Source organism: Onychostoma macrolepis, chromosome 24 (genome assembly GCF_012432095.1).
Source record: "Onychostoma macrolepis isolate SWU-2019 chromosome 24, ASM1243209v1, whole genome shotgun sequence".
Lineage (NCBI taxonomy): Eukaryota > Metazoa > Chordata > Actinopteri > Cypriniformes > Cyprinidae > Onychostoma > Onychostoma macrolepis.
In genome coordinates this window covers 10,349,608-10,367,637 of record NC_081178.1, presented here as the reverse complement: position 1 = coordinate 10,367,637, position 18,030 = coordinate 10,349,608, and the positions used below count along the sequence as shown (strand labels likewise).

The window sequence follows — 18,030 nt, the reverse complement described above, 5'->3', positions numbered from 1 at the left end:
TGATGAAACTGCTACATTTTTAATGCATCTTTGATTAATTAAATATTTCTTAAAAAAATAAATAAAATAAAAAAGGAAAAATAAAATAAACAATTTAAATTTTTATATATATATATATATATATATATATATATATATATATATATATATATATATATATATATATATATATATATATATATATATATATATATATATATATATATATATAGGGTGTAACGGTACACGAAACAGTACGGTATGGATTTTTCGGTTCGGTTCACTAGAGAAATGAAGTCTAGAGAGGAGCATTTTGCAAAATATTACACCATATACTCATTATATTTTACTAAACCAGTTAGTCTTAATTATTTAATATATGTTTAAATTAATCTGTTATGAAACATGCTATGACAGCCAGTGTGTAATTGAATATATTTTAACAAATAACCTAGAAATTGTATTATTTATAAAGTTAATTTAAAAACTGCATTATGTGCAATTTACATGTTTGCATACATTTTTATTTTTATTTTTTTAAGTTGAGTGTTGATCATCCATTTAAAAATAAATAGTAATTAAATTTAAGTTTGGGTTAAGTTGTTAGGCCTAGTTGAAACCTTATAATTTAAAAGGGCTCCCTATAGTTTTAAGCATAATCTGAGGTAGATTTTTATCACTAAGAAAATTTTAACTATAACTGAATGTATTTAAAGAAAGAGCAAACAAACTCCCCCCACCCTTCACACATAAATATATGTTGCCAAAAAATGTATGAGGTCAAATGGCAAAGGTAGGGCAACTAAAAATCTAACCTACTTGCCCGACTGTGCCAGCAGAAAAAAATCCTTATTGTTGAGCCTTGCAGACTGAGGCACTGTTGTATGGTGCCCCTCATCATCAAATACAGAAAGACTTTCCGGGTCCTGTCCGATCCCCCACCCCACTTTTGAGGCTGTGAGTCTGCCTTGCTAATGAGAGCCTGTCCTTGCAGCTCTTGAGCGAAGGAATGAAGATGAATCAACTCTCCCACACTTATTCAGCCGGGAACAAAGAGCAGAGTTTAACCAACACGGATTCCGAGGGTCTTGGATCGCTCTGCAGTCACACGGCACGTCTCTGACACACACCCACTCTTGCTCTCTCACACATACAGTGTGCCGTCACACCGCTTTTGTGTCCAGGTTATGTGGGACGTTAGAGGAAAAAGCTTCACAATGAAAGATCCACAGGAAGCCTTTAGTGAGAATTAATGCCATTACACGGTATAACCTCTGTGTGTGTGTGTGTGTGTGTGTGTGTGTGTGTGTGTGTGTGTGTGTGTTACATGCATGGACACATGGATCAACAGACCCAGCAAACGGGCAGAGAGGGCCATCACTCCCAGCAAGCTCTATTGATCCTCAAGCATTAGAGGACTGTAAGTCACCAGCTGTGACCCATCACGACGCCGCTGTGACTTAGGGTGAGGTGGGGAGGGGAGGGATTGTGACTGAATCACCGCCTGGTCACGCCATCAGCATCGTGTGTAAACGGCTCTTAATAGATCTGTCAGTAAACAGACCCATGTTTTAATCAATCAAGAGGGTATTATGGGTATTTTATACAAATTGGTGCAGGATCATATGGCCTGTAACTGAAAATAGTTGGACTGATTTCGGTTGGGAAACAGGAAGAAACACTGCAGAGAAATGTAATCCTGAAAAAGCCATAGGTTTACATGATATATACAAACACAGTAAACAGATTCACTTTAAGATGAGTATACACTGGACTCCCTAATGAGACCTAGTATATCTTGAAAACAAATATGCATTCTATATTTAAATCAATAGTCAAATAAATGCAAAAATTATTGAAAATGTCTCATTTAAAAATGGTTATCAGAACTTGGGCTTACAATTTAGTGAAAATGCAGCATCACATAAAGCAATGATGGTCAGGTGCATTTCATGAATCATAGGTACGGTTATTGGTGCAATTTCAGTGAAATTTTGCATGCAAAAAACAGTTGCATTGTTCATTGTCAGTAGCGTAGCGTGCTCTCAGAGAAGTCGCTTTCAAACCAAGCAGGTTTCAACGCAACAAATTTGCGAGAACTTTCTGACCCTGCATAGACAGCATCGCAACTACCACATTCAAGGTCCAGAAAGGTAGTCTAGTAAGCTCTCGGATTACATAAATTTAAAAAAAAAAAAAAAAATCGTAATTTGTGTTCCGAAGAGGAACGAAGGATTTACATGTTTGGAATGACATGAGGATGATGAGGATGAGTAATTAATGACAGAATTTTCATTTTTGGGTGAATAATCCCTTTAAGTGCAGAAATCTAAAGGTTACATTTACCATCTTTTGGCAAATTTTCACAGATGAAATCCAGTCATTTCGATAGGAATTCATACGACTGAGAATATCACATGACTGCAAAAGATTGCCCCTCACAGATTTCGCATCGGGTTCAAGTTGATCAAGTGAATTCCCCAAGCTGACCAAAAGAAAGCAGCTTGGTTTGAAAGTGACTTCTTTGTGAACTGTGTTTCATGCATTGCTACAATACTGACAATGGACAATCGACCTTTTAGCCCACAAAATTTTGCAAACATGACCACAAATGCATCTTAAGGCAGGGATTCCCAGACGTTTTGTCAGCCTAAAGTATTTACGTGAAGTATCCTCTGAGATTTTAAAGTTAATATTTCAATGAAACAAAACCTTTTTTGTGACCATTTTCTTTTGATTTTCTTTTATTTTTTTATAATTTCATTAGTTATTGCTATTTCATGAACTCACGGACACCCTGCAGTTCCCTCACAAACCCCAGTTTGGGAAATCCCAGTCTAAAGGAATTATTTGCTCATTGTTTCATTGATTAACCAAAACTGTCTGTCCAATAACTTTAAAAATTAAAGTTGCGGTCACATTTATTGTTGCTAGGCAAAATTCTGTTGGCAAAATCCAGACATTTAAATGGAAATCCACGCGAACTGGAATTTTGAATGGGGGCGAAACATTCACTGATACAGATTTCACACTGGATTCAAGTTGTCAATGCGCATTTGTTGGGCTGAGCAACAAAAAGCTGTTTAGTTTGCAAGTGACTTCACCACATACAACAGATTTGAGTGCGCCTAAGTAGCAGACTTCTTTGAAACAATCTACATGATCTAATGCATCATTCATTTCCATTTAATGCATTATTCCAATCCCTAACCCCAACTACGAGCAATAGTAATAGTGGTGCTCCTAATGATTGATTCCACAGCAAATTAAAATGCTCTCAGAGTCATTTTTGAGCCGAGTTTGTTCCTTAATCACACTCAGGCAAGTTCTGTGAATCAGGTGTGCAGGGCCATGCTGGAAGAGTGAGTCAGAGTAGATAAAAGACAGCATGATGTCTCCGCACTCTCTCACACAAGTGACTGCAGAAGAAGACAGAGATGGAGAGGGAGAGAGATGGAGAGAGAGATGGAGAGAGAGATGGGGAGAGAGAGAGAGAGGTAAAAAGAGGCAAGAGTGGGTGTCCGCAAAGCGAGAGAAAGTCAGTCCAGATGGCCAGAGAAGATTAAATACCATCTGCCAGAGAGATCTGGACACATAGCCAAACATTAGCACAAACAAGCGACACACACCCCGCACATAGACATGGATGATGCTGGACGCATACAGTACTGTACATCAGTGTCAGGGTCTGATCACAGTGACTGGGACGATGATAGACGGTCATAGGCTAGCTACCTGATGAGGGGATAGTTGTGAAGAAAGGGGGCGTTTCAACTCATTTCGAATTATGGGAAAATCTCACTAGTGTGTGTGAGTTAAAGACTATATATGGAGTCCTCAAGAGCTCCCTGTTATCTCTGATGGAGTTGTGTTGATCGTAAAAATTGTGTTGGTCATTTTTTTTTAGCTAGTGCTTCTCTAGTAGAGTTTCTTTCACATGTACCTGTGGTGCAGTGGATAAAAATCTCGGCTTGCAACCAAAAAGTCTGAACTACGGAGACTTGTGAGTCATCATTACTGTGCACGTAATCCCGGGGCACTCCAGGCAAATGTGCTTATAATAGGTGTACGTGTTGGATCAAAAAGTCTTACTGTTTTTGTTAACCACTATGTTAGTGTGTCTGAAATGCTTTACATCTAAATTTAAACAAATCACCTTAATATAAGCTGTGCGCTTTCACCAGAGGGAGCCAGCGAGCTGCTAACTGGAGTGATTCACTGCTTTGCATCTGTTTTGAGAATGAATTTAAATATGATCCCATTTATAAACTCTCAACTGGCTTCCAGATAAAATTAAGTGGCTGATTGCAAACTAAATATAACAAACACACACTTTCACTCATTCCTTCCCTTTTTATTAGCTGTTCTGAGAAAAAGAGCTGCTTTAAGACCATTTAACTGAGCACATGACTAATGCATTCACACACTCTCCTACTCATTAACTCTCATTACACTACTGAAATACTGTTTACCCTCATACGCCCCATTAAACACAGGGATCGGAACAAGTCCAGGTGAACACACTTACGCACAACAGTCGACTAAATAGACACAAAAACCCCAAGATACACCCACATGCATTTATAGAGCTGAAGCATTGATGGACATAGTCATGTTATGTACTCTTTTATTTGACAAAGACACAGTAGCAGAGCACTACAATTTTAATTTAAAAATAAGAAATTATATTTAGCTTAAAATTAAAAAAAATACACCCACATTTTTATTATTATTGTATTATTTATTTATTTTTCATTTATTATTATATTTATTATACCTACACCCACATTATTTTATTATTATTTTTCATTTATGATTAAATTATTTGTTTATTACATTTTCCTTATAAATTAATGAATGCATTTATAAAATACATTTTATATACTGAGATATATAATCAATATATAATATAGAACATGTATACAACTATAATGAACAACTATATTCAAGTTTGCATAGGAAAACAAGACAAGAATACTGTGGAAGATATTCATTTTTTTGCACAGCATGCGACATATAATGCCATGACTTTAGGAATTTAAGACCTTCTACTCTGATTTTTAAGGCCTTAATTTGTGGAAAGGTGGATTAAGATTTTTAAAGACCCTTTTAAGATCTGCAGAAAGCCTGAATATATAATGCATTATAGTAAAAAAAAAAAAAAAAAAAAAATTACAGTATTACATTAATAATATTTTTATGACAGTCACTGTTCAGAGTGATAAGAATTAAAAAAAACCTCTGGACGAATTATGGTCAAATTAATTTAGAGAGAAAATATGCTTAATTGTTATAAAAATTGATTATGTAAAATATGACTGAGGTGTTTTCATGAGATTCTCCAATACAAGGTCAAACATAAGTATGAATATAAAAGGAGCGAGGAACCCAACAGTATGCATCTATCCCACGTCTATCATGGAACATTTGCAGCTTTCAGATGCTTTATACATCTGAGTGTGTGCTCATGTGCGGGGACGTTCAGAGAGAAAAGCAAATACTCAAGAGAATGTTTTTGATGGCCCAGCTTTCCTCGCAAACGAGATCCATAGGTCCATCTGCCCTGCATTTAAAAATCAATGCTTCCCAGCACCAGCTAGGGAGGAAGACGGGGGAGTGTTTTAGTGGGAGAGGAGACCTGAAAGTCTTTGCCATTTCCTGTATGAGGTCAGACTGCATGATGTCATAATGGACTCGTTACATGCGTGTTACGGAAACTCATTAATGGCATTTGAGTGTCGGAAGAATCCTTCCTGAACAAGAACAACCATTACAGCTTAGACAGAAATGCTCCCACAAACAAAAACAATGAGCACTTTGTTGTCTAGGGTGGTATCTTTTCAGCAGGGGCACAGGAATGCTGGGCCCCCATACAATGCGTATGGTACAGTACTGCTCAGTGTGACTGTAAGGGTGCCCATTTTCAAGCCAGATTTCCAGCTTCTCCACCATGCATACGGAAATCAGAAGACCGATCGATACAATTGCTGTCTATGGGGAACACATGATCAATAGCTACCATTTATCACCAACTCGCCTTACAGATGCACATGGAGGGACATTTCAGACCACCGTCTCAGAAGAGCTGCATCCTTGAAAAGAAGCTCCTTGACAAATGTCAAGTGTTACAAAACACTGAACTGGTATAATAAGGATCAAAGCCCATGAGGGGACATGGCATGAAAAAATGAGAAAGACAGGGATAAAAAGGTAGATAGAGCTTGAGAAACAGACAGCTTGAGAAAACCGAGAAAAGTGAGAGAGAGACATAAGAAGGGTGAAGAAGCGGGGGGAGGCATGACACTCACTTGACATGGTAGATTTTCATCTTCTCCTGTGGAGTCCTCCAAGACATGATGGGGCTCCGTCTGTCATGTGAGAGAAAAGTGAATATGGAAAATCAGTGTCTCACGATGCATTGTGAATAGAAAACACAATATAATGTGTTAAAGGTCTGAACTATACTGAACACTAGCGCATAGTCAGACCTTTGACTAACGGAGTAACGCCTGGTTCACATTGTGGCTTATTCTGGCCAAGAACTGCCAACTTAGACAGGAAGAGACCATCTGACCAGCACAGAACAAACACAGTTCATTCTTTATTATTTATGTGCCAGATATTGTCTGAATAAACAAGCTCTACGAACTTTGGGATGAGAATTTCTCCAAAAGTTATAAGCAATGGCTATTTCATTTTATAACTCAAAACAAATTGGAAAACATGCTCCAGATAAAACTGTTTCAAAGGTTTAATGTCTCTGTTATATAATTGATAATTTTTAAAATTATTTTTAACCTTATTTTATGGTCAATAAATGGGCAATTTTGTCTAAATAAATTAAAAATATCACACAAGACACTAGAATCAATCTTAGACATCACAACATTATAATGTTCAGTATTAAAAAAAAAATAGATAGATTATAGATTAGCTAAAGATTATATAACAGTGTTATAAAAGTTACTAAGGTTTTTATAGATTAACTTTGAGTGATGAATAAGGAAGAAAAAGTAATCTTTTGGTAAAAACATTAAAAAGTCATAACCACGACATTAACATTTATTTATAAATTTATGACAGTCTAAAAGATCACAAAGGCAAATTTCTTATATAAGAACTCAATTGTGACATAAAAAGCAACATTTTACAAGTCATAATTATGACTTTTTAGGACATTTAGTTTTTCTCATATTATGACCTTGTATTTAATAATTACACATTTTATTTAATAAAATTTGACTTTCCAAAGCATGATTTGTTTCTACCCTGATGTACATAACAGTTATAAAAATAAGTATAGGGTTTTTAAAGTTTAACTTTGAGTGATGAATATGGAAGCCCATTGTCACCACATGAGAAAAAAGGTCATCTTTTAGTATTATGACAGTAAAAAGTCATAACCATGACAAACATTTATTTATGAATTTATGACAATAAGTCTAGATTTTTTCACAAAGGTTTTGAGATAAGAACTCATAATTACAAAATAAAAAGCCACATTTTACAATGTCATAATTATGATTTTTATGTCAGTTTGTTTTTCTCATATGACTTGATTTTATTGATTTTATTTTTCTGATGTGGTGGAAAATGAGCTTCACAGTAAAGACAAACACATGAACACTTAAATATCCCATATTCTATATGACCATTACCGATAAATCAAAAATCACTCAACAAATATGGTACCAAGCATCCCTAACCTGACACATAGTTATATTACCAACCGGTACCTGGTTTCCCAACACTCCCAGATGTTATGCTGCTGTCTGACAATCTGATTGGAGCTTGTGAATTTCACAAGTGCTTTTCAGTTTTGTATAAAATATGAATCATGAGATGGTCATCGAACTGACTGTGGGCGGTCCGTCTGAGGCTGAGACGACACTGAACATAACAATCGCAGTTTGGATCAGTTTCTAAGAGTGATACAAAGCCTTGATTACTACAGCAGACACACACTCGTGCCAGTATGAACGTCTGCTCCTCTGCACCAAATGACAGTGGTGGAACGTCTCGTTAGACCGGGCCTACATGCTGTCATTGACTGTTTAGGGTTAATTAGTCAGGGTGGCGACTCAGACGGGCCGATCTGTCACCGCGCGGGAGTGAAACTGACGGATGGCCCGTGATCATCTGCTGCCTGGAAGGGAACATTGTGTTACCTGCCTCTCTTTTCTCTCTGTCTCGTTCACAGTACCATCTCAGCAGCTTTACAGCAGACTTTATTACATGTGGATCAATGGGGTTGTAGCAGTAATTTCTGAACATTGTGCTATTCCAGAATAGATGACAGAGCAGGCTGGATGGAATATGAGTTTTTCTAACCTACTGGATAAGCCTGCAGTAATTTGCATGTATGTTATTGAATTCACAGAATTGTTACCCTTTGCAAATCAGTGTGGGAAAAGTCAAAGTAAGGGGTATTGAATTTTCAGCAATTAAATTAATCAAACACAGTCTTACAGAGTAAACTTAGCTGTGGCAAAGTGACGTGGGTTCAGTAAATGTTTAAACTTTGTTATGGGTAAAATAAACCTTGGAATCATTTCAGTGTACTTTCAGCCACAGAAACAAAAACTGATTTTAAGTGTGTTACTTAACATTTCATAAACAGTATTATATTCTATTTCAGGCATCTTATAATGGGTTTGCACACACTAGTGACGGTTTCAATTAACTGATTCAACAGAAGCATTTTACATGTTACAATCTTAAAAATAAAGGTGCTTAAAAGGTTCTTCACAGCGATGCCAAAGAAGAACCATTTTTGGTTCCACAAAGAACCATTCAGTCAAATGTTCTTTAAAGAACTCTCTCTCTTACCTTTTTATAATCCGCAGAACCTTCTTTCGCCACAAAGAACCTTTTGTGAAACAGAAAGGTTCTTCAGATGTTAAAGGTTCTTTACGGAACCATTTAGACAAAAAAGGTTCTTCTATGGCATCGTGACGCATCTTTATTTTTAAGAGTGTAGAAAAACCCTCGTAAGAAGAAAAAAATGTCCATAAAAATTAATTGTAGTGGGAAAATGTTGCCCCTTAAAGGGACAGTTCACTTAAAATGAAAATTCTATGTAACAAGAAAAGAAATCAGACAGAACAGCCATTCATTGTCTATCTTCCTAACATTTCCTTTTGTGCTCCACATACAGAAAAAAATATTAAAACATGTTTGGAATACTTTGTGGGTGAGTAAATGATGAAATGATGATGAAATTTCCATTTTCACATTTGAATTATATCAAAAAACCTTTTGTATCTTCCTTGTGTATCTGTGTGTATATAATACATATTTAAGACATATAACATGAAACTAATTAAACCAAGTCTTAGAGAGCAAATTTAGTTGTGGTAAAGTGATGTGAGTTCATGATGACAGTAAATAAATGTTAAAACTCTGTTATGAGTAAAATAACCCCACTAGAATCAATATACTTTCAGCCACAGATACAAAAATTTTGCTTAGAATTCCTCAAATTTTGAATGTGTTATTTAACATTTGATATATCGTAGTATATTTGATTCTAGGGTCACACACTCTAGTGACTGTTTCAATCAATTGACTTAAGCTGGCAGAAAACATCTTAAAAACCCATAATGCCCTTAAATGCCCATAAAAATTATTTCAGGGGGAAAATGTTGCCCCTTAAAGGGACAGTGTACTTAAAATGAAAATACGGAACAAGAAAAGAAATAAGGCAGGACAGCCTCAGTCACCATTCATTGTCATTCTTCCTAACATTTCCTTTTGTGCTCCACATACAGAAAAGAAAGTCAAACTTATTTGGAATAATTGTGGGTGACTAAATGATGAATGGATTTCCATTTTCAGGTTTGAATTGTTTCTCTTCAGAATTCTCTGGAATGATCCTAAAAATGTCCAAAAAAAAAAAATTATATATATATATATATATATAATTTTTTTTTTTTTTTTTTATTTGTCTGATCTCATGACTCAAAGCATGTGAACAATTAAAAAGATAATGTTTTATGCACACACACAGACGTTATTATTATTATTACTATTATTATTATTATATTAAACAGGTTAAATAAACTGATTTACATAAATTCCTCGGTGAGAACGCAAAGAGTCCCACATATGAACCGATTCATCATTCAACTGTCATCATTACAGCACCGGTATGAATCAGCCTGAGATCCGTGAACATTACGCAGTCTCATTCATGAAACTTCAGTCTCCGTTAACAAAGCACAGTGATCAAGGTGAACTCATATGCTAGTTACAAAGAAACTACAAGTCAAAAAAGAAGAAAAATGTATCCGTGGCCTTTGGCAAACGGATCGTTTTAAAAGCGTTTACGCACATACATAACACGGGTCACACTCTATAACCGCTAATCCCCAGCATCGGATATACAGATAAAGATCTGAAACAGGTTGTACAACAACGACACACAGAACCGGCCTCTAAAAGCAGAAGTAACGAATTTATAATGAACACATCAGTGATATAAACCTTTATATACGGTTGAGACTCACCTCGCTCGCCGCACTCCCGATTGCCATCTTTCGCCAAGGGTCAACTAGTTGTGCCAGGGGCATCTTCACTTTTTGGAGGTTCCTTCTTTTATAAATCAGATTCAAAATAACAATTCTGAGCTACTTTGAGGAGATTCTGCCTGTTTGTTTCCGCGCTCTTGACACTGAGGGAAGAAAGCTGGGAATCCGTTACGTGCGTAACGCATCGGAAAGCAGCGCCGCCACCTTCTCCTCCGCTCACCTCTGTCAGTCAGTGCAGCGTTTCCATAGAAATAGAAAAACCGTGCCCCTGATCTCGCGCCAGTCGCCCTCTCTCTCTCGCCACTGTCCCCTTTTGACAGAAAAAAAACACGTTCACGCTCTCTATTCACTTCCGCTTCTTTCAGTATAACGCATCGGATTGGCTGATATGCTTGTCAATCATTCTCAGAGGGTGGGGCTGAAGCTGTGGCGCTCATAGACGGACAGGTGAGAGCGCAGTGCATTCGATGCCCCAACCTGTGATCTGAGCTGACAGGTTTTCATATAATAATTACATTAAATTAATATCATATTTTACTGTATGGCAGTTGGCAAATCAGATATAATCCGTACATTTAGGCCAAGCTTCACCCATTCAGACTTTGCATTATTTCTTCTCTGCATGCAACCATAAATAAAAATCAGATTATGATTTTACATTTGAATAGTTGTTTCTTAAATCCATTCCAAAGGGCTGTACATCTCTTTTGCTTACACTGAAATCTACTATGCACATGAATTTAACAATCCTGCGTAGTATGTGTACACTCGTAAATATGTAGACTGGTTTATAATCATCTATCATATTTTTTGGGTGGCATCAAATTACATTGGAATGTACAGTATGTAAGAATGCACCCTGTCAAGCTGTGGTTTGACGCTTGATTCACGCAGGTGGAGAGTGCGACACCTGATGGTAAGTCTAGTAATTTCTTTTGTGTGTTTCAGTGACTCGGGACTTTGCATTCATTCGGTGGCGAGCAAACTGAACACAACTGACACAAATGTAAGCCAAATTATTACATATTTATTCATTCCATCCATTGTAGTGTTCTGAAATCCAGAATACAGATTTTGTATGGGCAAATGTGCTGACTAATATTTGCTTTAGCTAAGGTGCTAGTGAAAGTTTTGGTAGGCTACTAACAGAAATTTAGGTTATTAAAATGACAAATGAACTCATAATTCAAGAAATTACAGCATCACACCAATATAGGACATGAAAATTGTATCATTGTTACAAACAATTTTTAATAGGCCTACATTTCATTCAGAGGCCTTTGATTTTACATTAACAACTAAAGATGATGCCCATTAATTTATTCGTAATCTATTTTTCCAGTATTGCTCTAAATATTTATTGCTGTACGTTGTGCTATGTGTTTTCTAATATATTAATAGTCTGCCAAACTGATTGCTAATTAGAGAGGCAATAACAGCGGTTATGGAATGTAATTATGACTTTATGGATAAACAATTTCATCCATCTTTTTGTGCGTATAGGTTTAGGAACAAAGCTCCCATCCGTACTATGAGGAATGAAGTGCTGAATTATCAGTAGGTTCTTTAGCTGATGGATTTCAGCTTCATCCAAGGGTTGGTGCCTCTGATCTCTAAAGGTGCATCATTGTAGAAGATGTGGTTGCACAAATCCTCCAGCGGGGGCTCTGGATCAGAGGTAGCAAACTGTGCTGCTTCTTCTATCTCCTTACGAATCTCAGCATCAATGTCCTGTCATGGTTCCAACAACATAACATGGTGATACGGTAGGTGTTAACCCTCTAGTATTCATTAAGTACCTGGTAATGTATCAAGTACCTTAATCTCTTCCAGGTTAGCCATGTTGTTACTAATCATACGGTCCTTCAGCACAGTGATAGGGTCACTCTTACTGCGAACTTCCTGAATTTCCTCACGTGTGCGATAACTAAGAGAAAAGCACTGATTTAGAGTACAGCGAACTGTGAGCTCACTGAAATGATGTGCAAACTACCTAAAACTAAAGAGGAAGGACTGTGATTATGGAGGTTAGCAGATGAGGATTGGGTTTTAAATGAACCGAGGAAGGAGCGCCTGCCACAGGGGGAAGGTTGAAGGTCAACCTCACCTGACCCCAGGATCGCTCATGCTGTGGCCGTGGTAACGATATGTCTGGAGCTCCATTAGTATGGGACCCTGAAGAGCATAGGCCAAACATTTGCCCACGAGTACAGACCTCCCAAAAATTTTGTTTACAAAACTAGCCCGTGCCTAAAAGAAAAGTTCCCCCAATATGAAAATTTGCTGTACATTTACTCACCCTCAAGGCATCCAAGATGTAAATGAGTTTGTTTTTTCATTGAAACAGATTTGGAGAAATTTAGCATTACATCACTTGCTCACCAATAGATCCTATTTAGTGAATGGGTGCTGTCAGAATGAGAGTGCAAACAGCTGATAAAAACATCGCAATAATCCACAAGTAATCTACACGATTCCTGTCCATCAAAAAACTGTGTATGTGTAAGAAATTTCAAGAACTTCAAACTGCTTCTGGCTAAAACACAACTCCATAATGTTGATTTCTCAAGTGAAAAAGTCATTTCATCTGAATCAGGAGAGAAATATACACAGATCAAGCACAAAGCAAAACCAGTTTTAAACAAAAATGTTGGTGGATTTTGATGTAAGATGACTTTTTCACTGGAGGAAACTGTCATTATGGATTATTGTGGTATTTTGACCAAAAGTTTGAAGTTAAAATGTCTTAATGATACATTTGTTTATCACAAACATGCAGATTTTCACTTCAAAAGACATTAGTTTATGTACTGGAATCTTGTGGATTATTGTGATATTTTTATCAGCTGTTTTGACTCATTCTGGCGGCACCCATTCACTGTAGAGAATCCATTGGTGAGCAAGTGATGTAATGCTAAATTTCTCCAAATCTGTTCTGATGAAAAAACAAATTCATCTCGTACGGCCTGAGGGGGAGTACATTTTCAGCAAATGTTCATTTTAGGGTGAACTCCTTTAAATCTATGACCTCTCCTTGACTTGTTAAGCAAGTAAAATATGTCACTTTTCTTTTACCTTTCCAGATCTGCAATAATCTGCCGCAAACCTGGTTGCCTCTCTCACGCTGAGAACATCCATACCATCCACCTGGAGAAAACAAAGAAACAGGCTTGACTTATTTGCTCATTTGCTTGACTTATGTGCCTTTTATGTACTTCTGTATAAATTTGCATGCACTGGTGAACATAAAACTAAAAAAAAAAAAAAAAAAAAGTTACCCTCAGACCAGGAATGTAGTCTCCTCTCTTGTAATAATCTGTGCTGGCTGAGGCTCGTTCCACTGATGTCCCCATGCCATATTTATTATTCTCACAGATGAAAATACAGGGGAGTTTCCACAAAGCTGCCATGTTAAACGACTCAAAGATCTGGCCCTGATAAAGAGATGAATCAGATAAGACATTATTTTTGCAACAGCAGATCGCACGCGATCTTGTGAACACATGGAGGAAAAGTTGCTCTCACCTGATTAGCAGCTCCATCCCCATACAGAGTGACACAAACCTCATTCTTACCCTGATACTGGCACGCAAGGGCCACACCTGCCCCAAGAGGAACCTTCAAAACAGTAAAATTTAGATTTAAAAAATGCCTGATGTAATATTCTTGTAAATTATGGTGCGTGCATCTCACCTGGGCACCAACAATACCATTCCCGCCATAGAAATTCTTGGCATACATGTGCATAGAGCCACCCTTGCCTTTGGCAACACCACCCCTTCGACCTTAAATGGATTGTAAACATGTTCAAACAAGGGCTGGGTATTGATACACATTTCTTGATTTGATTCCTAGTACAAGCTCTTGATTCAATTTGATTCTGATTTGATTCAGATTAATTTGGTATTTTTTAGTTACAGTCCAATTTGGGATATGTAAGTACTTCTCTCTCAGCTATTGCTGTAAATAATGAAACTCTTAAAGGGATACTTCACCCAAAAATGAAAATTCTGTCATTAATTTCTCAACCTCATGTCATGTCGTTCCAAACCCGCAAGACCTTTGTTCATCTTCAGAACACTTTTGATGAAATCTGAGAGCTCTCTGACCCTCCATAGACAGTAACAGAATAACCAAATTCAAGGCCCAGAGAGGTAGTAAGGACATTGTTAAAATAGTCCATGTGACATCAGTGGTTCAACCGTAATTTTATAAAGCTACGAGAATTTTTTGTGCACAAAGAAAACAAAAATAACGACTTTATTGAACAATTTCTTCTCTTCTCCTCTCTTTGTGCGTTCATGACAGTACCATGACGTGAACTATCTCTTTAAATTTAAAAATCAACAACAGGACCTAAACTATGCAGTTCAGTTGCTATTTATATACAGCTATATATAAACACTGTCAAATGTTTGGATTCAATTTTTTATTTTTTTAAAAACATTTTTTTACATTTTTTAAAATGTTTTAACGTTTGAGTAAATACAGTAATACTGTGAAAGAATTTTGCAATTTTAATAAAATACATGTTTTCTGTTTTGATATATTATCAGATGTGGTTTATTGCTGTGATGTTTTTTTTTTTTAGCAATCATTACTCCAGGCCTCAGAGTTGAATATCCCTTTAGAAATCATTTGAATTAGTGCTCAAGAAACGGCATTGTAAAATAACACTTAATGGGGCTGTGGATGCAGCAGAAATGTGGTGTAGTAGAACACAGGCAGGGTAAAAGATCGTTCTTGGGGTTTTAAGAATCAGGATGGAGATTGAGATTATTCAAAGGCAGATCGTATTCTTTTGGAAAATATGCAGGATTTCTATTTTAATGCAGCTTTATGAAGAAAGTCCTCACCTGTGAGTTCTGCCATGATCTCTTTCACAGACACACCTCTAGTGTAGGTGTAACCATGAGCCCTATATGCTGTGATCAGGTGATCTGTGGGATTGATACCAGCCTCAATGCCTACGGCACAGGCCTCCTGAGAGGTAGCAAAAAGATAAATCATTTTACAATGACTGTGTGTAAACAGCTAGACTTAAAAGGCATTCAGTTTAGTCTTACCTGGCCATCATAAAGATGACAGAATCCTCGTATGATCTTCTGCTTGTACAGCTGATCTGCCTTCAGCTCCATGCGTCTCATGGTTTGCATAGTGCGGTAGTACCTGAGTCCATCCTCTCTGGTGAGCACCGTCTGCACCGAAGGGCCTTCATCCAAGCGATGAAGATCACATCTCTGAAATCGAACAAGTTCTTGAATGAACTAAGTTGTTTGTGCATAATTTTAAGCTAATATGACAACTTTACCTTGATGTCAAACCTGGCTTGAGGGGTCAAGTTAGCAAAAGAACGTGCTGATATCACAACTCTTGAGCCCTGGAGAAGAATAGAGTGCATTAATAAAACTATGAAAAATAATTTTAAAACAGAGTGAAACGTGGCACTAATGTAACTAAAATAAACACACTACCATTTATTTTTATTTAATTTAAAAAAAAAAGAAATTAGTTTTATTCAGCAAGGATGTATTTAATTGATCAAAGTGGCAGTAAAGACATATAAATTGTTACAAAAATATATATTTCAAATAAATGTTCAACTTTCTATTCATCAGTAAATCCTGAAAAATCGTATCACAGTTTCCACAAAAATATTAAGCACAACTCTTTTCAGCAATGATTCAACAATGAACAAAGAAATGTTTCTTGAACACCAAATCAGCATATTAAAATGTTTTCTGAAGGATCATGTGACACTGAAGACTGGAGTAATGATGCTGAAAATTCAGCTTTGCCTTCACGGTAATAAATTACATTTTCAAATATATTAAAATAGAAAATCATTATTTTAAATTGTAATAATACTGCAGCAGAGCAGAACAATTTTTACCGACCCCAAACTTTTAAACAGTATTGTATTTGGTTGGCAAATTATAATAACTAAGACAGATCAGTTATATTATATAGTAATTATAGTAATTGTAATTTTTCAGATGAGTTATAAATAAAAAAATTATTGAAAAAACATAAAAATTATTACTAACTAACTAACTAATACTGGGGTGGTTGAGCTGGTGTTGCTGGATCATAAAGGAGAAGTTAAGTGAGTGTAGAATCCAAACCTAATATCTTACCTCTGACACTGTTTGGGCACCCTATAAAACAAGCAAAAAGGTAGACACATATTGTATTTACATACTGTAAATGAACATAAATAGTACATAAATAGTAGAAAGACTGCATATCAGAAAAAGACCACAATATGGTCCGTGTTGACATCCGTGTTAGACCATACAAGTTATTATACCAACTCTCAATTGCACTTGGGACAGTGTCACAGACTGTGAAAAGCTAAAAACAACCAATTATGTTCATTTAACACACAATAGAGAGACCGAATCAGGGCATGACTCTGCAGTTTAATCAAAACTGGTCAGTTCAGTGGCTATTTCATTTACAGTAAGCATGACTCTGCATTTATGATACACCATCTACAAGGTCGATGAGACTACAGAGATCTAATTTAGCCTTGCTAAATCTTTTAATGCCTCTAAGCTAAACAGAGCTTGATTCTTTCAATGCTCTGTCTTATTTACAGCAAACACATATACATTATGATACCTACATTTATTTTGGCACCACCCTTAAGTGCGTTTGCTATCACTGTCAGCATGTTCTGCATGCTCCAAAGCCCAGCCTGAGTGTGCAGGAGTGTTTCAGGAGGATCAGCCCCACACAGTGAGCTGAAGCCAGAAACACTCACACTTGCTCAGTATGGCCGAGGATTGGACTACACTCTGTTTCAAGAATTAAAGTTCAGTTTAACCGTGCACAACAACAGCAACAAAATAAAAATATCAAATAAATATTAAAATAATAGATATTAAAGCAATATAACAATTTTAAGTCATATTATGCACGTTTGTAATAATGTGACAGATACAGGTAAATTATTGTATTTGTATTTTGTAAAAAAAAAATTAAATAAAAAAATTAAATAAACACGAATTAATAAATAAATAAATTATTTAATAGAAAAGCAAATCTGAGAACAGTCTGACAGAATGACTGACTGATTTACATTTTGATATTTTTTTAAATTCCTTATGGGAAATTATTATAACAGATATAACAGATATAGACTGGATCTTCTTGAGGTTTGCAAATAACAGGACTTTTATTTTGATGACTTGTAAAGAACGTCATTTACGGTCATGTTATTTTCGTAAAAAATGTAACAGTGCCACCAAGCTGTAAAGAGTAGTTATAGCAGAATTAATGTTGTCTTTTCATGGATATACCCTGTAAAATATTTGTCATGTGATTTCATTATTAAAATAATGTAAAATAATATAATAATAATATGTATGAAATAACTAAATATTTATATCCCCCCCCAAAAAAAGTATAACAGTTAAATTTCAAATGAATATGTAATGTCACATTTAAAATTAAGATGTTTTAAAATGTATTTGGTACTACTTCTAAATAATATTAATAATTGAAAATGATTAATATC

General features: G+C 36.1%; 2 protein-coding genes and 1 long non-coding RNA gene across 12 annotated transcripts in view; 1 reads left to right on the top strand and 2 right to left on the bottom strand.

Moving 5' to 3' along the window:
* The window catches only part of rps6ka3b (ribosomal protein S6 kinase, polypeptide 3b), a 46,802-nt gene extending 35,949 nt beyond the window's left edge, over window positions 1-10,853 (bottom strand). For both annotated transcript variants that reach the window (XM_058765292.1, XM_058765294.1), the window contains exons 1-2: window positions 10,488-10,853; window positions 6,288-6,347 (exon numbers count right to left, since the gene is read on the bottom strand). In XM_058765292.1, coding sequence (XP_058621275.1) covers window positions 6,288-6,347; window positions 10,488-10,550 — 123 coding nt within the window. In that variant the 5' untranslated portion in view covers window positions 10,551-10,853. The remainder of the gene's footprint in view (window positions 1-6,287; window positions 6,348-10,487) is intronic.
* A 596-nt stretch (window positions 10,854-11,449) lies between these two features.
* Window positions 11,450-13,775, top strand: LOC131533111 (uncharacterized). The gene is made up of 3 exons (XR_009269040.1): window positions 11,450-11,514; window positions 12,012-12,274; window positions 13,592-13,775. It is a non-coding gene; the product is annotated as an uncharacterized LOC131533111 (long non-coding RNA).
* The window catches only part of pdha1b (pyruvate dehydrogenase E1 subunit alpha 1b), an 83,793-nt gene continuing 77,287 nt past the window's right edge, over window positions 11,525-18,030 (bottom strand). For 4 of the 9 annotated variants that reach the window (XM_058765179.1, XM_058765185.1, XM_058765184.1 and 1 more), the window contains 9 exons: window positions 15,820-15,888; window positions 15,575-15,748; window positions 15,365-15,491; window positions 14,034-14,293; window positions 13,787-13,942; window positions 13,584-13,655; window positions 12,616-12,683; window positions 12,327-12,435; window positions 11,525-12,239 (listed from right to left, as the gene is read on the bottom strand). In XM_058765179.1, coding sequence (XP_058621162.1) covers window positions 12,075-12,239; window positions 12,327-12,435; window positions 12,616-12,683; window positions 13,584-13,655; window positions 13,787-13,942; window positions 14,034-14,293; window positions 15,365-15,491; window positions 15,575-15,748; window positions 15,820-15,888 — 1,200 coding nt within the window. In that variant the 3' untranslated portion in view covers window positions 11,525-12,074. Of the gene's footprint in view, window positions 12,240-12,326; window positions 12,436-12,615; window positions 12,684-13,583; window positions 13,656-13,786; window positions 13,943-14,033; window positions 14,294-15,364; window positions 15,492-15,574; window positions 15,749-15,819; window positions 15,889-16,645; window positions 17,919-18,030 lie in introns of those variants that run through there. The other 5 variants (XM_058765182.1, XM_058765180.1, XM_058765181.1 and 2 more) reach the window with 5 other exon arrangements.